Below are 26,816 nucleotides of genomic sequence, written 5' to 3'. Positions count from 1 at the left end.
AGATGGCAGATCAGAATGTATAACTCCAATTCTGTAACCATTTTGCACTGTCCATCAATTTGCTTCTGGGCTCAAAGTGAAGTGCTGGCTTTGACATTTAAAGCCCTAAACAGTCTGGGGCCAAAGTATCTTAAGAATTGCCTCCAACTGTGTAAAACTACAACCCCATGGTGCGAACGCATTTGGAATACTGTGTACAGTTCTGGTCACCTTTCTTGAAAAAGTTATTGTTGGAAAGATTCAGAAAAGGGTCAGCAAAATAATAAAGAGGATGGAGCAACTCCCCTATGAGGAAAGGATGCAGCATTTGGAGCTTTTTAGGTTAGAGCAAAGGCGAGTAAGAAGTGACATTACAGAAAGGTATAAAATTATGCATGGCATGGAGAAAGTGGATAGAGAATTCCCCCCTCCCTTCTCTCATAGCATTAGAACTCATGGACATCCAATGAAGGTGAATGCTGGAAGATTCAGCACCGGCAAAAGAAAGTACTTTTCATAGAATGCACAGTTAAACTGTAGAATTTGCTCCCACAGGAGACAGTGATAGCCACCAACTTGGATAGCTTTAAAAGAGGATTAGACAAATATATGGAGGATAAGGCTATCAATGGCCACTAGCCATGATGGCTATGCTCTGCCTCCATGGCAGAGCTTGGAAAAGTTACTTTTTTGAACTACAACTCCCATCAGCCCAATCCAGTGGCCATGCTGGCTGGGGCTGATGGGAGTTGTAGTTCAAAAAAGTAACTTTTCCAAGCTCTGGAGGCAGTATGCTTCCAAATACCAGTTGCTGGAAACCAGTGCTCTAGTGCTCAGATCCTGCTTGTGGACTTTGTATGCGCATCTGGGTGGCCACTGTGAGAACAGGATGCTGGACTAGATGGGCATTTGACTTGTTCTAGCAAGCTCTTCTTCTGTTCTTAACACTGTTTGACCATTAAGATCATTCACTGGAACAGAAGAAATCTCCGTATTAGAGTATTTGTCCATCTAGACCAGTATTGTCTACTTTGACTGGCAACAGCCCTTCAGGATCTCAGGTAGGGATCTTTCACTTTACCCATGTGATCCTCTGTTTGAACCTAGGGCCTTCTGCATGCAAAACATGAGTTGCTTTTCCACTGAACTATGGGCTTTCTCCAAACCTGGAAGGCACTACCCAATGAAGTTTTCCTGGTTTCACTACTGCTCAGGTAGATGGTTTGAATGCATATTTAAGACATCTCTTTCAGCAGGCATTTTGTCACTCCATCTAGGTTTTACTGCTGCCACTGTTATTGTAGTTTTATTGCAATTTTGATTATTTTAATTGCTATCTGCCTTGAGTGTATTTTCATATTAAAAGGCGAATGTTACATGCTTGCATGGCAAATCACTTCTGAAACTTGGGGGTTTGGGGAAAGAGAAGTTCCAGTAGATGTGCATGAGCACTTTCACAAATCCAAAACAAGGTCTCTGGATTGTGGCCAGAGTAATTTTCTTCACTTCCTTCCCCATTCCACTTAATGATTTAGATGGCTTGACTCACATTCAGATTTATCTGTAAAAGGAAGAGAACACTGCAATAGCTAATCCAAAAAGTTAAAGATATAGGGGCCATGCATGTTGGTCATAGCACATGAACAGAAGAAACACTGGAAAAGCACCATTCTGGGATACAGCGTGTCATCCTTGATGACCGCTAAGAGCTTCTGGGGCTAACCAGAAGGAAAATATGAAAAAGAAAAGCAGAAGAATTCTCCATAAGAGACTGCAGCAGAGTTAGAAACCCTGACCTGCCTGCTGCCTATTAAAACACTCCATGGGCTCCAGACCTTGATGGAGCAACATCCTCAGCTGCTGCTCTTGAATGCCTGTATCCCGGGCTGGCATCAGGCATGCCTGGACCCTTGGGCACCAGCCTGCCCTGGGCTTGTGGTGCCAGAGTTCAACCCTTCCATACAGGCCGCACGGGCTAATAAACCCACCGCTAATAAACCCGACCATGCATCCCACAGACCTTTATTGCTCCTGTAAATGATGTGCACACTGTGTGTGCATGGCTGCCATCAACCAAGATGGTGGTGAGAGCATCACCGCTGAGGGAAGCCTCTGTCATCATCTTGGTTGATGGTAGGCATATGTGTGCAGTGTGCATGTCATTTACAGGAGCGATAGAGGTAGGTGGGACATGCGTGGCCTGCACTGACTGTATGGGGGGGAGGTGCCTGGGAGCTTCCTCTCCACAATCCATGGCAGGGTCGGGAGCTGACACTGCCGTGGATCACAGAACAGGAGCACTACCCCTCCCACCCTAAGGAGAGGCCCCTCTGGGTCACAGAGGCCCTTGGCCTGGGCCAGCATGCCAGTACCCAGCTTGGATTCCTTTCCACTCTACTTGGAGGTGTCCATTGTTCTCTTTTCCTGCCTTAACTCTTGCTGCCACCACTCCCCCATTCTGCATGTGACCTTTGCCTGGAACAGGACAACTACCAGAGCATAATCCAAAGCAGCACTAAAAGCTACAATTGGAAAAGGGGCAATTGCAGATATATTTGGGCATACACACCAGTCCCAGTCATTATTTTGTAAATCTGCTAAGCAAGAAGTTAAGCTTTGAAATGGCAAAAGTACCAACCATCTCCCATACTGTGTAATGGGTTCAAAAGGCAAATATAAAAAGAAACAGTGGCTGAATCACACTATGAAATCTGCATATTTAGGCAAGAGTGACTTAAAGATTTGGACAGTTGGGAGGCATGTGGGATACTAGTAGGTCTGGGTAAGGAAAAGTAGAGATTCTGCACTGAAATAGGAAAGATATGCCTACTTGTAAGAAAATACCTCAACTCTACATTAGGCAGTAAATCCCTAGGAGCTGTCATAGTGAAGGGACCTTCTCTCCCTCCGGCACATCCCTTTTGCCTTGGCTGGCACCAGCAGTGGGATTCTGGATGCAGTGGTGACTATGCTGCTCTGGCACTGCTGGCCAGGGGATTGCATTGCCCCTAAATCATTTTCAGTCATCTTTAAAAACATATTAAAATAAAACATCTTAAAAACATCTTTAAAAAACAACTTAAAAGCAATGCCAACACAGATGGAATCTGGGATTCATTCTCTACTTAAAAGGCTTGTTGAAAGAGGGTCTTCAATAGGTGTTGAAAAGATAATAGAGATAGTGCTTATTTAATATTTAAGGGGAGGGAATTCCAAAGTTTGAGTGCCACAATGGAAGAATTTCTAGTAATAAGTTTCTATACTCTTTTAGGAGATACGCTTAAGATATATCTAATTTCATCTGCAGAGAACCATGAACATTAGACAGACCAAAGGGGGTTGAAGAAGTGACAATGTGCTCATAGTTTGGATTTGAAATGTGACACCATTTCCCCTCATCTCCCCTTTTATAAAATGGGGGCAGTAAAATAATGAGATACCTTTCATTGGAAGGTTATACAGATTAAGGCTACAACTGTAACACACTTACTAAGGAGTAAGTCCCATTGTACACACACACTAGGACTTAACTTCTAAGTTAACATGTATAGGGGCTTATAATATGTCTATAAAAACATGCACATTTAAGTGTAAACTGAAGTGACAGATAGCCTATTAAAGTATAATAAACTGGGTCCTTTATTTTCACAGGCCAACTCATCCTAAACATCATTATTTGTAGTATTAGGGAGTATGTAAACTGTAGTGAAAACAGATGTAAGAGTGAACAATGCCATCAACTTGCATGCTACTTGCTTCTTTATTTGTATTAAAAATCTACTGTGCTAGCTGTATTATTTGTGCAAAGGCAGATGTTAGATTAAAACAAAGGATGCCACTTACATGTTTTGCTTGTCACACAGACTGAATAGTATTGCATGCTGAGATCAACATTTGAAACATGGAGGCTGTTCATATGCAGTGTTATGGTTTCCTTAAGGATATTACTCTGTTCATTAAAATGGCCAAGGGAACAGGAACCCTGTAATCATTGTGCTTTACTGTGTCAGATAGAAGAGGAGAACATTTCAACATGTCCATATTCCTGGACAATGTGTAAAAACATCCTCATTTGTCTGGCACTTCCTGCCATGGCTTGCTCCTTTATATCCGTAAGGAGAATCTTCTACCTTTCAAACAGCCCAGGAGGTCAAGCAAGCTAAAGAACATATACCTATATTTCAAGGTGCTGTCATGAAGTTACTGAAATTCAACACCTCTGATTGACCATTAGTTTCCACTTTCCATTAGAATGAATTTCATTAGTTTGTTAATCTCTCAAGTCCTGCATATCCTGCCAATGACCTTGCAGCCTCAGGCTTGGAACTCTTTGGAATAGATTCCGGGTAGAGACACACTTATTGTTCTGCAGGTTCCACTGCATCTCTTCCTCTCCTTTCTGAAAGCAGGGGCACACAATGCTAGTCAAACCCCACCCCTTTTTACTGTAAAACCTGATGGGATCAGCTTGAGTGCATTTTTTAAAAAATGCTTCAAAGAGGTTGTGCAGCTGATTGGCAGATCAACCTGTTCCCCCTCCAGGTGTGGCCAATGGAAACGCTTTGCTGTAGGTAACTAGTATGTTCACAGCCTATTTTTTTCATTGAATTCCATAGTTGCTGCAGGATCCCCTGACCAGGATCTGGACTGTGATGGGTAGGGAGGGTGAATTTAGCCTTTCCATGCCCTGCTGAAATCCCAATTAAAATCACTTACTCCCCTCCACACACACTATTTGCATTGGGAGGAAAACTTCCATTGGCATCATTGGGAGCTCTTCCTAGTGCAAACAGTAGCATTGGAAGGGGGGATTTTTGCCAGGATTGCAGCAGGAGGAAACAGTTCAACTACTACTCCCTGCCTGCCTCAGTCCCAAGTCTACTGCCCTCCCCCAAAGCAGCTGTTTGAATTTTAAAACTGCATATTAAATGCAAAAATGCAATTCATGTAAAGTTTAATTTGGCCCTTTCTGCTTTGGTTTTTGCAGCCTAACGCGGCTGTTCCCGACTCCCAGTTGGTTTATCTTTGCCTGCATGCTTTTCATGTGCTACATATACCTCACAATGTTAACCCTGACTGACATTTGCACAGACAGCTTTCATCTACATTAGATAAAAACCAATAATACTTCTTACATGTCTCCTTGTGATATGGGCAGAACAGGCTCATATGCTGTAATCTATCAATTGCATAGACCTCCACCCTGGCCCAGCTCAGATTCCAACTTTGGGTCTACACAAACGGATTACCTGTGCCTTGCAGCCAGAAACCATTAATCCAAATCACTTTATGCAATCTTGAAACTGCTGGTTCTTTAGTAACCTAATTGATTTTAATATGTTTGTTCTGGAATAAGTGATTTCTAGGACATATGACTTTTAGCCTTCACATAACTGCCCTTGGATTATGGAACACTCTTTCTCTATCCCTCCCCCAGCAATCCTTTCAATTTCTAAAGAATCTATTTTGAAAACATCAACCATAGATTTGTTGGGATAAGTAAGCTTGTATGCTTTTAATAGGGAGATGTCCCTTCTAGCCAGAATTTGAGGACACCTCTATGCTTGTTTACTGTGATGTAACTTCCTATTGATAGATGTTATTTTCCCTTCTTCTCTTCCTCTTCTTTGTTAAGAGATGTTCTCTTATTAGCATAATTCTCCATTAAGCCACAGGACAGAGAAGCCTCCACAGGCTTCTCTGCCAGATGATCCCAATCATGGACCAAAAATCTACGACCTACTTCTATATTTTCTCTCCAAGCTAGAGCCTATGTTTCCTGAACATATGAAAGTTTGTGAATAAACATTCTTAATACTTTTTACCAAAGAAGACTGTCTCTGTTTGTTTTTATTCAGCTACTTTGTATGAGGGGAAGGTGGGCTGGTTAATTCTCATTCTGCTTTGCAAAATATATACTCTAAGAAACAGAACTACTGAACTGTTTCTATTTTATTTTAAACCAAATAAGATATGTAATGAGTATCTGGTAAATCTGTGAATGTATTTTCTATAAGTCAGTTTAACAATATACATGTCTGTCAAGCTAAATGAAGTCAAACCATAATAGTGCTATTATTACTAGTGCTAATGATCCTGTCAAAGCCCTGGCCTTTGACAGGACGAAAGGGGAAGTTGACACGATTGCTCCTGAGCATCCTCTCCGGTGTTGGGGAACCTGAGTGGCTCTTTAGTATTCTGGGGAGCTTTAGGCTATAAAGCAAGCTGGATGAAGACTTGAGCACAAGTGGTATAAGTCTCCTTCCAAGCTGACTGAACACCAGTTAGCACACACAATCTTGCCTACCATGTGGCAGTGTGGGCTGCAGAGAAAGCTCATTTTGCAGCTTGCATTGCATTCTTCAGTAGCCAGCCAGCAGAGTTATTTCAAGCGGTTCAGAGGTTACTGACTCACACTGTGGGGGAGGGGCCTCTGGAGCATTCGAAGACCTACTGTGACCAACTGGATACACACTTTGAGGATAAAGTTGCTCGACTGCAGAGTGACTTTGACTCTGCTGTGGTTAGTTTCAGATGAAGTACCCAATGCTGCAGTCAATGATGTGTTGTGGGATCAGTCAACTGATGTGGACAAGGTGTTGGTGGCTAATTGCCTGACCACATGCCCTCTTGACCCATATCCCTCCTAGCTTATTAAATCTAGCAGAGGGGGGTTGACTTATTGGGTCCGGAGTGCGGTTAATGCTTCATTATGTGAGGGGGTGATCCCTGCAGCCTTGAAAGAGGTGGTGAATAGGCCATTCCTAAGGAAACTGGCCCTGGACCCCTTGGATTGGAATAACTATTGACCAGTCGCAAATACCCCCTTCTTGGGGAATATGGTAGAGAGAGTAGTGCTGGGGCAGCTGCAAGCATTCTTGAATGACACAGATTATGTAGATCCATTCCAATCTGGGCTCAGGCCTGGCCACAGGACTGAGTCAGCCTTGGTTGCCCTGATGGATGACCTTTACAGAAAATGGGATGGGGCAGGGCAACTTTGCTCCTGCTTCTCAATCTCTCTGTGGTTTTCAATACCATTGACCATGGTATCTTCCTGGACCTGCTCCATGGAATGAAAATTGGGGGGACTATGTTACGGTGGTTCCAACCCTACCTATAGGACTGAGTCCAGACAGAAGCACTGGGTGATTGTTCTTTGGCCACAGGGCAGTTGTGCCATGGGGTGCCATAAGGTACCATCTTATCCCCAATGCTATTTAATATCTATAAAAAGCTGCTGGGAGCAGTCAATTAGGAGTTGTGGGGCAAAGTGTCATCGGTACGCTAGTGACACTCAGCTCTACTTCACCATAACATCAGAATCAGGAAAGGCTGTGCAGACTCCGGACGCAGTGGTGAGATGAATAAAGGAAAACAAGCTGAACTTGCATTCTTGCAACACAGAGGCACTATAGGTGTGTGGTTCCTATGTCTGAGAAAATGGTCAATTGCCTGACAGGACACAGTCTGGGGGTGCTTGTGGATCTAGCTCTGTCACTTGAGGTCCAGGTAGCCTCAGTGGCTAGAAATGCCTTTTATCAGCTGCACTTGGTAATACAATTGCTACCATTTCTGGACCAGGAGAGCTTGGCCACAGTAGTTCAGTCACTGATGACTTCAAGATTGGATTATTGCAATGCACTTTATGTGGGCCTTCCCTTGCACTTGACTCAGAAACTGCAAATAGTGCAGAATGCTGCAGCCAGATTGCTAATGGGAGTGAGACTCTGTCAGCATATAACACCTCTGCTCAAGGATCTGCACTGGTTGCCGATTTGTTACTGGGCCAAGTTCAAGGTGTTACTTTTGGTATATAAAGCTCTTAACAGCTTGGGACCAATTTGCTTGCAGGACCAGCTTACCCCATACGTGCCCTCTTGAGCAGTTCAATCTGCGGAACAGGCACTATTACAGATGCAACATAATACTCATTCTGCACTTGCAAGAAATCATTCTTGTAGTGTGGCAGCACCTATTCTTTGGAACTCCCTGCCTATTGACATCAGGCCTTCGCTGTATTCCTTTCAGCGCCTGCTTAAAACTTTTTTGTTTAGGCAAGCCAGACTAGTTAGCTGTTATTTTAATGATTTTAAAATGTTTTAAGTCCTTGTTTTTAATTGTTTTATTGATAATGTTTAATTTTTTTGTAAACCAACTTTTTTACAATCAAGCAGTATATAAATGTTGTTAAATAAATAAAGAGTAGTAACAGCAGAGAGAGCACAAAATAAACTGTTGTAAAATGAATTATCATTTAAAAAGTCAATCTACTTTTATTTCCAATAAATAAATCATACCAAGTTTGCAAGTCTTTTATTATTTATTATAAAGAGTGTATGAGTTTTATATAATTAATAATTTTGTATTGTAACACTGTAGCTTGATGGATATTTATATACAGGTGATATCCAACTTATTAAGTTAATGGGTCTGCTTTAAGTAGGACTAAAGTTGGACATCATCCACTGTGAATTTATATAAGCTTGAAATAAAAATTATAAAATAAAAAAAGATTTGCATGACTTTCTTAGAAGACCCACAGATCTACATTTTAAAAACAACAAACCCCCCATTTGTTCTTACAGAAGTTATTCCAAGATGAAATTCCAGTTTGTGAAAAATGTTTTTTCTGGACTCACATCTGCTAAAATGCAGACTGAATTGAAGTTTGGATTGCTCTTTAAGCTGTGCAGGTAGGAAGCTAGAGTGGTGTTACTTAAGCTGCTTCTGCTCCTACAACAATGTCAATTCCAACATGCAAGTTTTTTTAAGTCCCTAAAGAGAGGAAACATGAAAGCTGATGTCATTTTCTTTTGAACATAAACAAAAAGCAGCAAGAGCGTGAATCTATTTTTCTGAAGAAAAACTGAAAAAACAAAACTTTGAGAGAGGTAGACATTCCTCTCCAAGGTCATAGCTAATAAAACATTTGGAAGATGACATGACACAATTTAGGTTTAAAGGTTCACTTAACTTTGTTTTAATGTTTTGAATTTGACTGGCTCACATGTCAAAAGATGTTTACATTGTTTTGTGGTTTGACAACTGATCTGCAAGAATAATTTTTAAGGAGCTCCCCCCCCCGTTTTTTTTGTTTCAGTTAAAATTAAAATCCATGCTGCCTAATCCTTGGAGTCAATCTGTAATTAAGGGGATTTCAAGAGAGACCATGCACTGAATTAAAGATAAAATTTAATATCTGTTTAATACTCTAACAAAAGAATGAAAACTAGGCAATACACAAAAACATCATCCCATCAGTATTTGGTGTGAATTTTATACCACTACTTTCTCTAGGAATAATAAGATGCATGATGTTTATACATAGGTTTTTGTGATTTAATATCAATGTAACTTACAGCTAAGTGATCCTAAGCACTTTCAGGCCGTAATCAGATCCTAAGATCTTTTAGTCTTTGACATGGTGATCAGATGCAAAGGAGAACCCTTTAATGGTTGTTTAGGAGAAGGAATGTTAGTAGGTGAAGTTTGCCATGAAGGTGTAAGGAAAGCAGCGGCCACCAACATTTCTTCTCCTGCACACCTCTTAACAGGTAAAGCAGCCTTATTCACCTGGAAGTGGTATGCTGCTTCTTGGCATATACCTGGCAGTTCCAATACTTCTCCTATTCCATTTTGTGAGAGACACCCTGTGTTTTCTCCAGTCTGACAACTCTGCAAAGGCTGTAAAAAATCTTTAAGCAATGTGTTACATATTCCTGAAAGTGCCTTCATATTGTTCTTTAATATGATGTTGATTTCTCTACAACAGGGATGAGGAACTGTGGCCCTTCAGATGTTGCTGGACCACAGTTCCTATAATCCCTGGCAGTTGGTCATGCTGACTGGGACTGAAGGGAGTTAAACAACATCTGGAGAGCCAGATTCCCCATCCATACTCTACAGGGAGTGTTTGGTTCATTGTGGGATCCTATTGTTAGTCTCGCCTCCAAACTACCACCCATGGTGTGAAGCTGCCTTGTATAGTCAGACTATTTGTCCATCTAGTTCAATATAGGCTACTCCAATTGACAGTGGCTCTCCAGAGATCTTTCATATTAGCAGCTACTTGATCATTTTAACTGGAGATGAATCTGGGACCTTCTGCTATAAAGAATGTACTGTGCCACTAATCTATGGCCCCTGTCCATAATAAGAAGACAACACATGCTGTAAGAGTTCCCCCCCTCCAAACTGTACACACATACCTACAAAAGCAAGGGAGCAGGAGGAGGTGCAATATGTGCATTTCAGCAAGAACTGCTATTTATGCAGATGTATCCATGTCTCTCTCTCTCTCAAAAAAAGGTGCATTCTTGCCTCTGGCCATACACATATCCCTCTAAATGCCATTTTAGACTGCTTAATCTTCATAAGTGTATAGCCTAGTCCAGGGGTTCCCAAACTGTCACTGTAGACCACTAGGTGGTCTGCGGTGTGTCTGTGGTTGAATACAGGAGATCGCACATCCATAGCATTACATATTCATATTGATTTTTAATTGTATTTTCTTGCTTCTTTTACTTCTTATATTGCATTTTATTGTGTCACAATTTGAATCCTATGGAAACAGAGTTACTACAACATGCAGAAAAATCATTAAGTGGTCTGTCAAGACCCTCAGCAATTTTTAAGTGGTCCATGGAGAAAATTTTTAGAAACCACTGGCCTAGTCTACAGCTGTATTAGACTGACGTTCTTGGATTCAACATACATTCCTCTTATGGATGACTATGGACTGGAGTACACTTTAAAATCCAAATACATCAGGTTACTGGTTTGTGAATTGGGCTCCCCTTAATTGCAAATTTTGTTCTCCAGTGTGAACTGACTAAGTTCATCACAAGAAGTTATTACTGGCAGACTTTAGGCAAGTGGTATTCAGTTAATTCTGCTTCTAAACTGGACTATTTTTAGTTTAGCTGTAATGTTAACATTCTTTGTGCTTTTTCTATTAGCTACATTTACATTTTTCTCTTTAATGGAAGGTAAAATTTTGAAATCATAAAACTGCTAAGTGGATATTTAAATCAGTGGGAATACCAGGGCATTGTATTTATCACTATAAGAGAGGAGAAGAACTTCTCTGAGCTTATTGCTTCCTACTGAATAATTCATTTCTGTATAAGCATAATGAAATACTCAAATCAAAGTACATGCCAGGACTGAGCAATCAGGTTCTGCAAGGACGACACATCCTAATATAGTCTCTACTGAAATCTCCAAGTATTTGCACTGCTTCAATATATTCCACAAAGTGGGACTGCATTCAGCTTGACTTGCTTTGAGTAGTCATGTTTAGTATTTGCGCCTAGCCCTTATGAAGGATCAACATGAACCAAAGAAGGACTTTTATTGTGGCACACCACATAGCTGATTGGCTTTCCAAGTCACAGAGGAAGTATGGGATCTTCATAGTTGATGCATAGTTAAGCCTATTCTGTGCATGTGAGGATCCATTCTACACATATGTTACAATTGTTTGTCTTGTGTAATGATACAACTTAAGTGACATTTAAATTCTATGATATCTTTATCTTTGATACTGGAACTGAAAGAGATAACCCAGTAATTAGAATAGCAGAAGACTTTAGATCAGGCCAGTGACCACTTTTATTCACAGATTTTTGTGGAAATGAATCATGGATACCAGATTAAAATCCAATGAAATACATGATATGTAAATGGTGGAGGAGAAGGGAAGTGCACCTTACTCTTTCAACACAAGGTGACTTGCTGGCTTAGTAATATATCTGAACCCAGTTTAGCTATGTGATCTACTCATCTCATGATCACAGTAGAATCTGATTTACAAATTACTGCAGCAGCAGTTCTGGAACTACTTCCCCATTTTCTTCCTACATAACAGCAGTAATGACAATAATGGGACTGCATAGACGGAGTGAATAATGAGGTTCCTTCCCATGCAAATGATGCTTGGCTCCCAGGGAAGGTGATGATCACATGGAAACCATGTCACTCTCCTCTCTCCACATCATTCTGGCATACAGGCATTAATGGGAAAACATAGAAGAAGCCACATGGAAGCTCCTCCCATGTCACTGCTTTTTATTGTGATCTGGTCTAAGAATGGCTTCAAAATACCTAGAATCTGTAAAGCAAATAACTTCAGAATGGAGTCTTAGTTGGCTGCCAGCACTCAGCAGGCCAACACATCAATAATGTTCTTATAAAAATCAACTGCCAACAACAACACACACAAAAGTGTTTATTTTCAACTGTTTCAAAGACACTGAAAATAAAGACCTAATCTACAGCGCTGCTGACAGATATTTTTTTGTCACAGGCACATGGAGTTGGTTCAGATGAAATGCCAAAGTTTGCTGGTGTGTCTGAACCAAAGGTAGACCAAATCTCACAGATGAGACCTCCAAGTGGTGCATGGATGTACACTGGATGAACTGATCAGTAGGTCTATCAAAGTACCCCTGAATATGTATCAGCAACATCCTATTGCTTTCAACTTGCACCAGCTTATTGCACATTTCAAATGGATATATGGGGAAAACCCTTTTGTTAAATCCAGCACATGAAGAAAAAAAACAGGAGTTCAAAGAAAATCTGAATGACTACAGTTGTGAGCTGGAAAGTATTGGGTTTAAATGAGATAGAAACAGTTTAGTAGTTCTATCTCTTAGCAGAGTTTGCAAAGTGGAATGAGAATTAACCAGCCAACCTTTCCCTCGTACAGTCTAGCTAAATAAAAGCAACAGAGATAGTCTTCTTTGGTAAAAAGGATTAAGAATGTTTACTCACAACCTTTCACACATTCAGGAAACATAGGCTCTAGCTTGGAGAGAAAATATAGAAGTAGGTCATTGATTTTTGGTCCATGATTCGGATCATCTGGGAGAAAAACCTGTAGAGGCTCCTCTCTCCTGTGGGTTAATGCAGAATATGCAAAAAAGAGAACAACTCTCTTAACAAAGAAAGAGGAAGAAAATGGAAAAAAATCCACCTGCTCAACAGGAAGTTACATCACAGTAAACAAGCAGAGAGGTGCCCCCAAATTCTGGCTAGAAGGGACATCTCCCTATCGAAAGCATGCAAGCTTGCTTATCCCAACAGAAAGCAGTATATGGTCTCTAACTGAGGTGCTACCTTTTTCTGTCAGGATCTCCTATGCAGGGCTAGCCATGCCATATAGCAAGGTGAAGTGACTAGAGGTGTGAGGGCTCAGAAAAAACCTGGAAAAATCCTGTGATAAAAAACTGGAAAATGGGGAAAAAATGAACTCCCAATTAAAAAAAACACAAAGAAAAATGACCCCCTCCCCCCCAATCTCTTTTCCCCCCAGGACTTCACATCTCTAGAAGTGGAAACAGACCTTTAGTGTGGCAGCACCTACCCTGTGGAATTCCCTCCCCTTAAATATTATCAGGTGTCATCTCTGTTATCTTTTCAGCGCCTATTGAAGCCTTTTAAGTTGAGACCTATCCCAGTCTGCATCTGTGTTGGAATTGCTTTTTAATATGTTTTTTGAAACCTTTTTTTTCTAAACAATATGTTTTTTAACCCTTTTTATTTAAGATGTTTTTAAAGCTTTTTTAAAAAAAGTTTTAAAAGTTGTTTTGTTTTAATGTATTTCAATGTCTGTTTTTATGCTGTTTTAAAGTGTTTTTAGTGCTTTTATTTGCCCCCCTGGGCTCCTGCTGGGAGGAAGGGCGGGATATAAATCAAATAATAAATAAATAAATAATAAATAGAAGTGACCTGACATCAGGCAGCACCATTGGGTGAGATAGAAGAATGTAGGAACTGGTGTCTGTTTAAAAGCAAGACTTTTTAAAGTGTGAGCCCTAATGGCGGAGGGGCATCATTTGGGCTCCCACTTGGGCAACAAAATATCTTGGGTCAATGCTGTTCCTATACCTTTAACAGATGCATGACTGATATTCAACAAGTGCAGCTTTCCTCCTAACTGTACTTTCATGACAGGAACGTTGCTTTTGTTGAATTTCCACCTATTGTATAGCTCTTAAAAACACAAGAGCCCTGCCTGCTATTCCTCTAGTGTGGACTGTAACAGCAATAGCAGAATCCTGAGAATTTCAGATAATATTTAGGCTTAATTCAAATAATACATCAAACTATGGTTTGTACTTGCTATAATTTAGATCCGAAACCATGTGTATTTGCCAAACAGATAGGGAAACTATTGTTTGAAATTGCTTGTCTATGTTCATTTCTCATCACTTCTGTCTCTATGGTACAATAACTTCTGAAGGGAGAGCAAAGACTGTAGCTATGTTTTGTAAGATATCACATAAACAAAACAAAAGAAATAAACAGATCAATGAAAACTAACAAAAAGAAAAAGTATGCAAAAATTGCACATAATTTTGTCAAAAATGGAGGAGAATTCTGCCCAAATTGGAGTTGGGACTGGATTTTTTAAAAATCCACCTATCTGTTCTCTTTGCAGACCGATCCTGAAAGCATCGGATTTACACTTTCTTTTCTAAGACCTGGTTTTTAAAAATCGAATACAATTAAAGGGTTAATGCTACAGAGATTAAGAGGAAATCCTAGAGCATCTCACTCACAATAAGGAGATGCTATAGAATTCCCTGTTAATTTCTCTAGTTTCAACCTTCCTTCCTCCTTAAAAAAAAATCTAAAAGGAGGGAGGGAGAAGTTGCGAGCTGTGAGAGAAGCTGCATGCAGCATGGCCTCTCTGGGCTCTCTGCAACCTTCTCAGAGGAGAACGAGGGAAACCGGATAGCCCATGCAGGGGAATCTGCCTCCCCAGCCCAGGCTACAGCATTCACCACACTTTCCAATGCCGCAGAGGTGGTCGGGGGGAATTGGGATTTGGGACAGCCTGTGCTGCTGCAGGGAGCCCAACGGAGCCAGCAGTAAGCTGGGAACAGGAGGGAGGGAAAGGCATGGGGTCCCATCCCTCCATTCCCTCACAAGTTCAGAATGCATGACTTCTGGTTCCAAGTTCTATATTGAACCGGAACAAAGCAGGTGTTTGTGGAAAAAAGGCAAGTCAAAATGGAATTTCATTACATTTTGACAGAATGCAAGCGGATTGGGCTTAGCCAGTGGATCCCAACCCTAAGTTCAAACCAGGGTTTGCAAACCCACTTCAAACTATGATTTTTCATTAGTTTGCTGTCTGATTGCAAACCATAGTTTGTCAATTCAGATATCAAATCAAACTACAGTTAAGCCTCCTTATTTATTTCCATGCTATTTTCCCACTTGAAAGTTATCAACCTACAACAATAATAAATCACTACTAAAACAAAATTTAAGCAGCAAAAATCTAAACTAATATCAATACAAACAGACATAGGTTGCAACATCAGTAAAAAAACAGAAACACTATAGCATTCAATGACCTGATTCAGACATAATGGAAACTAGTTTTCTGCTACATGACAGAACCTGCCTGAGTCTTGAGCATCTATACTCCTCCTCCCCTCTCTTCCTCACCAGAGGAGGAGGTCAGAACCTTCATTTCACTTTGAAATTAACCACAGTAAAAGCTTGGGCACATGTGTTCACATAGTGGAAAACTATGTAACAGGTAGGGTTGCCAGGTTCATGGCCTGAGACTGATCCTGTGTCTTTAGGAGAAGAGAAAGTCAGCCAAGTGCAGGTGTTCTTGCAACACTGTAATAAGAAAAACCACAAGGTGGAATTCTCCCTTCCCCCTGCACAACTTTTTAAGATACAGAAGACCTCTTGGTTGCCAGGCCGGGCTTCCAAGAGGTCTTCTGTATCTTTAAAAGTTGTGCAGGGGGAAGGGAGAATTCCACCTTGTGGTTTTTCCCATTAGAATGTTGCAAGAACACCTGCACTTGGCTGACTTTCTCTTCTCCTAAAGATACAGGATCAGTGTCAGGCCCTGAACCTGGCAACCCTACTATGTATGCTGCTATAGCTCTCATGTCCTACATATGGGATCCCCATTGGCATCTGGCCAGCTGGTCACTGTGAAGACAGGATGCTGGACTAAGCTGGGCCTTTGGCCTGTTCTACCAGGGCTCTGTTTATGTTCTTAAGTTCTTATGATGTCTGAATTGAATCTCATGGCTGCAGAGAAAAAAATTACAAATATTTTGTCCGTTTCTGTTAAAATGGGAAACAAAAACAATTGGGGATTTTCATGGGTAAAATTCCTTCATTTAGCATAGCTCTCATTTCTGGCTCACATCCCTGACTACATTGCTAAATGTATCTTTTTCCTTATTGTTTCACTTTTTGAGTAGAAAAAAAACACATTTATGGAGGACCACTGTACTTGGAGAGAGCCAGTGTGGTGTAGTGGTTAAGGTGTTGGACTACAACCTGGGAGACCAAGGCTTGAATTCCCACATAGCCATGAAGCTTACTGGGTGACCTTGGGCCAGTCACTGCCTCTCAGCCTCAGAAGGAGGCAATGATAACCCCCCTCTGATTACCACTTACTATGAAAACCCTATTCATATAGGGATCGACTTGAAGGTGGTCCATTTCCATTTCACTGTATTTGGATGGGGTTGTACTCCCTCTGAAAGAGCACAATTGTAGTCTGGGGGTGCTCCTGGATCCATTTTTGTCAGTAGAGGCCCAAGTAATCCCAGTGGCTAGGAGTACCTTTTACCAACTTTGACTGGTAAGACCACAGTGGCTGTTTCTGGACCAGGATAGCCTGATCACTGTTGTCCATGAAATGTTAACGTCCTGGCTGGATTACTATAATGCGCTCTATGTGGGGCTGCCCTTGAGATTGGTCTTGAAGTTGCAGTTGGTGCAAAATGCAGTGGCATGACTGCTCACTGGGGCAGGATATCGCCAACATGTCACCCCACTGCTGAAAGACTTGCACTAGCTGCCCATTAGCCCTATACAACTTGGGACCAGGATACCTGAAAGACCATCTTACCCCTTATATACCCAGTCGATCACTACGCTCTGCATGTGAGGGCCTCCTGCAGATACCATCTTATCAGGAGGTCCATTCCTCACAACATAGGAAGTGGACCTTTAGTGTAGTAGCACCTACCCTTTGGAATCTCCTCCCCTTAAATATTAGACAAGCACCATCTCTGTTATCTTTTCGGCACCTACTGAAAACCTTCCTCTTTCAACAAGCATTTTAAATAGAGACGTTATCCCAGTCTGCATCTAAGCTGGAATTGCTTTTTAAGATTTTTTTAAAGCTTTTTTTTAAAAGAGATGTTTTTAAAGATGTTTTGTTTTAATATATTTTAATGTCTGTGTATGATGTTTTGTAGTGTTTTTAGTGTTTTGTTTGCCGCCTTGGGCTCCGACTGTGAGGAAGGGCGGGATATACATTTAATAAATATATAATAATAATAATAATAATAATAATAATAATAATAATTTGAAGTTTATTCCTGTTTTAGAATGTAAAGCTTGGATATTGCCATGGTATAGAGTTTGGTAATCGTTTCAGGGTCCTGAAAAACTATTTCCACAAGTATATCAATTTCAGGAACTGTATATCTGTTCTGATGTCCTCATTGGTCACAGAACTGCATTGAAGAAGATTTTCAGATTAAGAATGAAAGAAGAGCTAAAAAGTGGAAATATGTTTTCAGCCAAAGCTAGCTTGCAGCCTTCAGAATGTATCAAGGCCTCTCTTGCTTTTGCCTCACCTCTTCAAGGAAAAATGTACTCATTCATGACATCTACAAATTTCAAGTCACACAAAAGAACGGGGTCTGTCAGGTAAAGGGGCCCTGGTACTTTCTTTTTTAGAAAACAGCCAAGGCTTAGAAATATTTATATATGCCTTGCCCCACCTATGTCTCCTCAGTGTCTACTACAGACCGAAAGTGGATTCTATTAACTTGGAACGGCATTTCAGATAAGGAGGTCATGGATGGGTCAGAGAAAGACCTTTGCTATTTAGAGCTTCCTATGGCTTACTTTGGGGTGAAGGGTTTAGGTAACCAGTTTTTATAAGATTTCACTATAGAGCAAACAACAACATATCATTATGTACTCAAGGTGAAGAAGAAAATCTGAGGATTATTTTGATACTTGATCTTTACTATCAGTTCTTTATTTTCAGCATCAATTCCTAATATTTTTAGCTTTTTCAGTGCTGCAGTACACTGAGTAATATTTTAAGTGAGTTCTCCACCATGATGCCAGGGCTCTTTTACCAGGTAATGTATATTCAACCAGTGTGTGTAAGACATTAGGACTTCTTGCTTCCCTGCTCTACATTTAGCTGAAAATATCTCTGCAATTCTACAGTCCACATGATCTGCTTGGTATTGTAATCAGCCTGAGTTTAATCTGAAAGTGTAGCTACTTTACTGTTTACTCGATTCCAGATTTTTTAATTATTATTATGTTTAAAATAAATACCAATCCCAATATACAAACTTTTCTGGGAGGGTGAGTGGAGACAATTCTCTTAATTGCCTTTGCTAACCTGGTGGCCTCCAGATGTTTTGGATTACAATCCCATCAACTGTACCCTAGGTGGCCATGCTGATTGGGCTGATGGAAGTTGTAGTCCAAAACATCTGGAGGGCACCAAATTGGCAAAGTTAATTGGGAAAAATCCCTCCTGAAGTTCATTTCCTTCACAAAAAATGGCTGACAAAGCTTTATGTGTAACATTTTTTTTTGCCCAGGAATTAATAATCTAAAATTACACAGACAGAGAAAGTCAAGGACATATTGGAAAGCAAGTTTCACAGTTGTGGGGCCACAAGAAAAAAGGTCTTGCTTCCCAAGTTTGATCCTGCCCTAAATAATACAGTTCATTACTGGCACCTTTTAAAAGGCCCCCTTTAAAGCCCCAGATACACTGCAGCTATGTACCATACATGAATAATAGTGTAATCTTTCAAATGCTGCAATCCTATAGATACTTATTTAGGAGTAAACTGCTTTTTGTTTTTTTGTAAACAATTTTTATTATTTTAAAGTATTGTCCATTTATCAAGAATAATGGCTTTACATAAACATCAGAACATCATTGTGGATGAATAAGAAGAAATAGATAAACATATAATATTAACAAAAATAAACCACAACCAAACGTTTGGTGTGCACTTCTCTTTTGGAGGAGAGAACATAGTAAAAATAATTAATAACTCATGGGACTTACTTCTCAGTACACACATATAGGATTGTGCTGAAATTCAGATCCGTCATGAGAGCCACTACATGCTCTGTTGTGATTCTATAGAACAATACAACTTTAAAACAAATAAGATATTTAACATTTCATCAGTGGTGGCTGCATATCAGAGGGGCAGTGGAACCTGCTCTGGGTTTTAGTCCAAACTTTCAAGGTGCTGAGTGACATCTCTCTTTTGTCTACAAAACTGGTAACATACAGACATGCAGAAGTAAAAGTAAGGTATGGACTGCCCCATCTTATTACTATTATTTAAACATTTTGATCTGCAAATTCTGTATAGGGCTGGAAAATCCCACGCACCTAAAAGTTTTGATTCTTAAAAAACAAACCTGGGACAAGACTAGAAAAAAACTGAAAAGGTACTGCCTCCTATTCATTTGAAATGTTTTTCTAGACAGGTGTATGTGCTTGCACATATAATCTAACAAGCTATTATTAAACGTTTATATTACACTCCCTTCCTTCAGGCCTTAATGTACACTGAGATTAACTCAGCACTTATATCTAATCTATTTTGCTTCTGGAAATATATTTTCCTTGACCAAATGTCTCCTTCTCTTAACCACAAAGAAAAAGGCTGCTGTGCTCTCAATCCGTTTGTCTTTGGTAACAAGCTAAAGAATACTCTTGCTAATATGTACTTTCATCTCCAGTGAAACAGACACTTACGCATACAATTAAAATTACTCATACAAATGAGTCAATAGTACTATTTGTGTAAAGAGAGCCACATATGTAAATATCAGCTGAATCAAAATCTCACCGTACAAAGTAGCATGCTACTTTTAAAATGTGTGTGGGTTTTTCTTATTTGGCAAAATGGCCAAGTGAACCACTTGGCAATGCCACTTGGCTAGTTGTTTCTGTGCAAGAGACTCTTATACTTTGGGCTTTCAAGAAAACGAAATGTGGCCATTTTCAGATGTTTTCTGAACTTACGACCATAGTCTATTCATGTTATTTGTGAAAAGTGAGGTTTCTGATCTTCAAAGTGGCAACATGTGTGATCTGTACAGTGATTTGTCTACTTCAGAAATTACAACAATTGATGTTCCTGAAACTTGAATGTTTCTATGCCACAAGTAGTATCAATCACATTAAACATATTTATATTGTGCTTTAAGAATTGTAAGATATCATCAGGAGGCCATTTTCTCAATCTATTCAGTCTATATTGTACTTCCAATGCCAAGCCTACAATACTTAGTACACATACCTGCTGTTGATGAAATAATGGATAAAGCAGATGAATACCAAGAGAAACAAAATTGGATTAATATATAAAGAGTAGTGTGGCAGCACCTACCCTTTGGAATGCCCTTCCACATATCATACAGATGCAATTTTTCTTGTCTTTTTGGTGCCAACGGAATACTTTCCTTTTTTCAACAAGTCTTTGAAGAACAGATTTTATTTGCATCTGTATTGTGTTTAAAATTGTTTTTATATATGAAATTGTTTTATATACGTATTATGGTTGATATTTTAATTGTTATATAATTTGAGATGTTTCATAGGAAGTGATTCATAAATGGAATTAAATAAATAAATATGGGGCAATATTCAATTACATTTTGTGACAGCAAAATGGAGGGTTGGGGGAACCTCCCAGGACAGATTTAGTGGGAGTGAGGAGGAGAAGAGAAGGAGATCATTTCATCATGCATGAAGAAATCCTTGCACCGACGGAACAATCTGCTTATTGTTACGTTGAATACGACCTAAATTTCTTCAACGTGGAAGAAATAATACAAATATGGGTTAAATTTTCCTAACTAATTTAGCCAAATTGAAAGCTACCACAATACTTTAGAAAGACTGAAATTTTTTTAAAAAAATCTCAGAGACAGATATTATATGTTGTAAAGTAGACATTTTGCTTAGGAGAAAAATTGCAGACTTTTTGTGTTCAGATTATGTTTGTATGCTTGCACACAATGTTGAATGAATGTAAACTCAAATGTCTTGCAGTAATACATGCAAGCTTTTAGCCCAATCTTAAGGCTGGGGCTACAGTGCAAAAGTGCATAGGGTAGGTTATAACGACTGCTGTGGCACAATAACTTTAAAATATCTAATGTGACAACTTTGAGAGGTTTTACTCTAGTGTCACAAGCAGGTACGCATGCACAAATATTTAGGACTGGGTGCCAGTTTGATAGTTTAGCCCTTTAGAATGATAAATACTGGCCTTGAATCAAAGAATAAGTAATTTTTTAAAATGTTTTTGTGATCTTTATTGTGTACAATTTTTATGTATGTGTTTGATTTTATTGTAAGCTGCCCTGAATTCCCTGTAATAGGGTAGAAGGGCAGGATAGAAATATTTTAAATAAATAAAATAAAAGCACATGGAATATCTGAGGATGAACAAAGTTTTTTTGACAGCTTCCTAAAATTTCCTCTCATCTAAGTGCTTTTTGGACATTCCCATGACACCCAAACTAGGAATGGCTCTTTGTTACGTTGTGAAAGTTGCATAATCACTGTACTCTAAAAGTAAGTCTAAACAACCAGTTCAGTTTCATGAGTCCATTTACTAATGGTGCCCAGGGTTGGATAAATCTGTCAATTTCAGTTTCTCATTTTTCCAATTTTAAATTCTCTACCTTTCTACACCAGTTGGAGATTATTTTTTAAAATTCATCAGTATTTCAGTGTGAATTTCTCCAAATATACACATATGTATGCAATCTCCCCTAATATAACCCATTTTTGTATGCTATTTTTGCTACTATATGCATTTTTATACACACTTTACTGTGGTAAATACATTTTTGTACACATTACTTGGCTAGAAAACTGCATTGCAAAATTTGGAGGAGTGTGTTTTGAAGGATGTCTGTGTTTTGGTTCACATATTAATTCGGAAAGCGTAAATCAGGATGGTTTACCTTTAAATGTGAACTGAATCAAATTTCTCCCACATCCCTAATGGCAACAACTGTATATAGACAGTAGAAATGCTGATCCTCAGAACAAGTTAACAAGAACCAACGTGAAAAATGAATACAAGTTTAAAGTAATGTAAAAACTGTAGGCTCCAAACATATTTCTTTCGTTTTCTTTACATATGTTTGGTGACTGGGAAGTAGATGGAACTTTTAAAAACATTCTTTTAAACTGTTGCTCCTTTTGGTCCTAAGAGTATATATTAAAGAAATACTGTGGTGCAATGAAATGCCCTTTCTAAAACTAAAGTATAAAGCCCTCTCAAATATTCTCACTCATCTCCCTTTTATCCTCCCCTTCTTCCTTCTCTCTTCCTCCTCCTTTTTATGTCACCTCCCTTTTAGCCTTTCTGACAAGATTTTTTTCACCTGAAACTGGCAAGGACTCATAAGCTACCCTTTTGCAAACATCAGTATCAACTATGTGGTCACTACTAGGATAGGTCAACAATCTTATTAATATAGCACACACTACCTGAAGCATATCAAACAGACACTCTTTAAAAATATTCATTTTGTACAGTTACCGCTGGTACAAACAGCGACAATTCCCCCCCCCCCCCATGAAATATAATACTGCCAGAAGAGAATCTGTGTGAATTGAATGTTAGTTACCATAACACAGCCGGTCAATTTGGAGAATATGTTGTTTTTATCTTGTTGTGCTCATAGACACACACACCACAAAATAATACCATAACAGAAGGGTGCTGTATCTGTGTTTAAAGAAGGGGTTGTTGGCAAACAGCGCAGCTCACTTCTGCTGAAATGTACACAACTGATATATGCAGCAGAGAAAGCTGGCACCCAGGGCTTACAACCTTAATTTGCCTGCAAGAAGGAATGGAGATTTACCTTCAGAGCACGTTCTTGATTGTTTTCAGCAGTCAGATGTCTCGTGTTGTTTGCAGAAGTCTGGTTCTGCTCTTTCATATGATGAAGCTCCTGCTCCAGTCGTTTGCACTGCAACGAGGAAAGAATCCCATTAAGTAAAGGAGCTGGGACAGATCTTTTCTCCTCCAGCAAGCCAAATGAATTAGCATAAATAAAACATATTATATTATATTATATTATATTATATTATATTATATTATATTATATTATATTATATTATATTATATTATATTATATTATATTATATTATATTATATTATACAGTTAAATTTCAGTTAAACATATTGTGATTTAGGAAATGAGATAACACAGATTTTGGTTTATTTGTTCTCTTGTGGTATAATTATTCATGGACAAAAATGCAAATTTTGAAGAGGAATGCAAAATATCTGAAAGATGACATAAATTATTGAGAAATTATTAAGTCAGAATGAAGACCAATTTTAGTATTAAACAGTTACACACACACACAAACATTTGTCCTCATATTGACTTAGATTATTTTATATACAGAAAAGTTGTAGTGTAAGATGTTGAATTGGAAGATACAGACACAATGTTATACAGTGCTTCTTAACAACAAATGAAACAATAGATTATACTCATTGCCACCTTATCTCATGCCATTTAAAATTACAGCTATAAACAGCATGTGTTCATAATAATGAGTTTAGTACTGAATAGCAGAATTTTTAATTTTTTGTGTGATGGAGCATGCTTCAAAGAATTAAGCAATCAAGATATAGGTCAAAATGCTGGATGCATTCAAATGGCCATTTAACCAATTGGTCGTTAAACCAATTTTCAAGAAGGATATGAGGTGCAATCTCTGGATATCCTGGCTTGCTTACAGGGAAAAATCCTAAGAAAAAAATTCAAGACCCAAAATTCATAAGGTATCTAGAGGAGAACAACCACAAAAGTTAAAAGGAAAGAAGGGTACCCGTGAAAGCATATAGTTATGCAACATCAACACGGTAAAACAGTTTGTTTACCAGAAAATGTTAAGAAAAGCATGCCATAATAATATGTGCTTAACATTTGGGCATTCAACAGTTGTCACCTGAATGACACATTTCTGGATATGTGTCAGGAACCTTTGGAAAATCCATTTTGGGGTACAATCATGCTATTATGGGGGCAGGGGAGACCCAACGACGTGCCAATGGCCATGGTGATACTTCCCCTTTCTCTCTTCCCTATGCAGTCCTCCACACTCCCTTCATTCTGATCCAGAGGGTCACCCAACCATTCAGAGCAGATTTTTCAGGGGGTGGGACTGCAAGGGGAGGAGAGAAAGGGCAAGTCTATTTGCATAAGCAGAAGTCCGTTGCAGAAGTCGGACACCACATTTGGATATCACCCATGAGGTATGTGATTTAATGGAGATTTTACATACATACGGATATATAAAATCTGTTAATCTCTGAATAAGTACAAATCTCTTCTCCAGTGGATAATAACATTACAAAATTAACAAAGCTTCAATATAAGCAATTTATGAATGCCAATAAGCAAGAACAGATTTTAGTGGAAAATAAGACATTTTTCATATTGAACTATTTATTCTCATAAGCAACATCCAGATGTGCAGACTGGCTAGAGGCCAATGCACAGTTGCAAATGCTTAGGTCCTGCTAAAACCAATGAAAATTAAATATGCTTAACTCTGAACTGGATTGGAACAATTATCGCTTTTATTGACTATTAGTTTAGTGCTGCCCAAGGTGATAACTGGATTGATGCAAATGGAGTGATGAGATAGAAAACAAATATAATTTAAAATCATGCAGCATCTAGCATAGCGCATTATGATCATTACATCAGGTCAAAAAATCATTACGTGGACCCTCAGCTATTTTCAAGTGGTCCAATGGGGGAAAAAAGTTTGGGATCACTGGTGTAGACTGTACTGAGCTAGATGGACCAGTGATGCGGCTTGTTATAAGCAGAGCTTGGAAAAGTTACTTTTTTGAACTACAACTCCCATCAGCCCAATCCAGTGGCCATGCTGGCTGGGGTTGATGGGAGTTCAAAAAAGTAACTTTTCCAAGCTCTGGTTATAAGGCAGTTTCCTATGTGCTACCTTGCACATAGGATTCCCATGCCACTGACACCCTTCACCTATCAGCAGCACACTTCAAATAGCTTTCATGCAGGATAGCCTGGACTGATCTTTTACTTGGTCACAAGTCATCAAACCCAGAGGGACTGTGAGTAAACATGCATAGGCTCAGGCTATTAGTGAAAGAGACTAGTTATGTTTATTAATAGCATGATTACGAGAGTAAACAGGAACCATTTATTCAGATCTCAAAGCTGCTTTTTGTCTATGAACTTTCAGTTGTAGCTAAAGTTTTTATTCATTTTAATAATGTACATCCTATCTTTTTATCAAAACTGAAAATCAATAGACATGTTGGAATACAACTCTATGCTCCAGACAAAGACAGTTTAAGTTTTCCAACTTGTTTTATTATTCTGTTCTCCTTCTCTTTATTTTCTTTTGAAAGATCTGCACATGAGGACAGTTTCTGACCCAAAAATCCCTCAAAGAAAGCAAGCAGTTTTCACTGTGATTTTTTTTTTAAAAAAAACAGTCTCCCCCTTGTCCCAAATTCATGATTGCTTGAGAGGCAAATATCTCACCACTTGGATGCTACACTACTCCTTCCTTTGCAGACAAAAATAATATCAAACTCTTCCAGTCAAAACACAAACCAACCTTTGGTGTCAATGTGAGTTATGTACTTTGAGCAGCAGATGTTTGGAAACACTTGTATTTATCTAAATTGATTTTATCCTTTTCTTTTCCATTTAAAAGAATTAATTTTTTCTCCACTACATGATGGTCTAGATAGATTTATTTAGTTACGCCATTATTCTGAATTAAAGTTTTTTCCCCTTCGTTTAAAAACTGTGAAGTCTTTGCTCTACAGTTCTGGCAAACGGTCAACAAGAGTGCTTAAGTGATTATTTTTATAATGCCCAGCCGTTTTAAACCTCCTGGATTTCAGGACAGAAAAAAAGGAAAAACTTTGGTAGAGGTCAGACCCCAGGAACATCTGCATTTTTTGAAATTTTTTATTTGATTAGGAAAAGAAACGTTTCAACTTAGGGGAAAAATGCAACGCAGTTCCAGTGTCTTGCCAATCAGAAGCTTCAAAAGGTCTGATTAAATACTACTTGTTCTCACTGCTGTAATCCAGTCAGAATTTGAAGCTGTTGAGGACTCAAAGAGAACTTTGTATATTTGGCTTGCTCCTAATAAATATCAGTTTTTGAACAATAGGATGAAGAAATATACAATGCAACATTTCACTAAAATAAGGCAAACATCTCTCACTTAAGAGCACAAAATATAATTTGATTTGCATGAAGGTTAATGGAGCTTATGATGGAACTTAGGGCACTTTCATGCAAAACCTTCCAAAATAAAGTTTCCTGGAACAATGAGTACATTACCAAAATGAAACAAACAATGCATGTGTTGACAATCAGTCAATATCTCATCTCTCTCAAGGGACATAATTTTTTTAAAAATCAGGTAATTTTGTGATGAAATAATTCAGTGGCAGAGTACATGGTTTGCCTGCTAGAATTCCCTGGTTCAATCCCTGACATAGCCTTATAGGAATGGAAAGACTCCTGTCGGAAACCCTGGAGAGCTACTCTTCATAGACCAATGAGGTAACCCTTCATATATGTCACCAATATTTAGAGACCTTTGAGGTAACTAGTCTAAACTAAAATGCATGGGAGTAATTTTTTAATTAAAAATACAAAGGACAACCATTTCATGATTCACACAGGTGTTGTGCTTTTGTAATTTATTGGATTAATTC

General features: G+C 39.0%; 1 protein-coding gene across 1 annotated transcript in view; it reads right to left on the bottom strand.

Moving 5' to 3' along the window:
- Positions 1 to 26,816, bottom strand: part of MIPOL1 (mirror-image polydactyly 1) — a 295,370-nt gene that overhangs the window by 98,386 nt on the left and 170,168 nt on the right. Inside the window, exon 11 of the mRNA XM_061611676.1 lies at positions 22,933 to 23,040. Within this exon, the coding sequence (XP_061467660.1) occupies positions 22,933 to 23,040 (108 nt within the window). The remainder of the gene's footprint in view (positions 1 to 22,932; positions 23,041 to 26,816) is intronic.

Source organism: Rhineura floridana, chromosome 2 (assembly GCF_030035675.1).
Source record: "Rhineura floridana isolate rRhiFlo1 chromosome 2, rRhiFlo1.hap2, whole genome shotgun sequence".
NCBI classification, from domain to species: Eukaryota; Metazoa; Chordata; class Lepidosauria; order Squamata; family Rhineuridae; genus Rhineura; species Rhineura floridana.
Note: the sequence above shows the minus strand (reverse complement) of the source record. Positions and strands in the feature narration are given on the sequence as shown.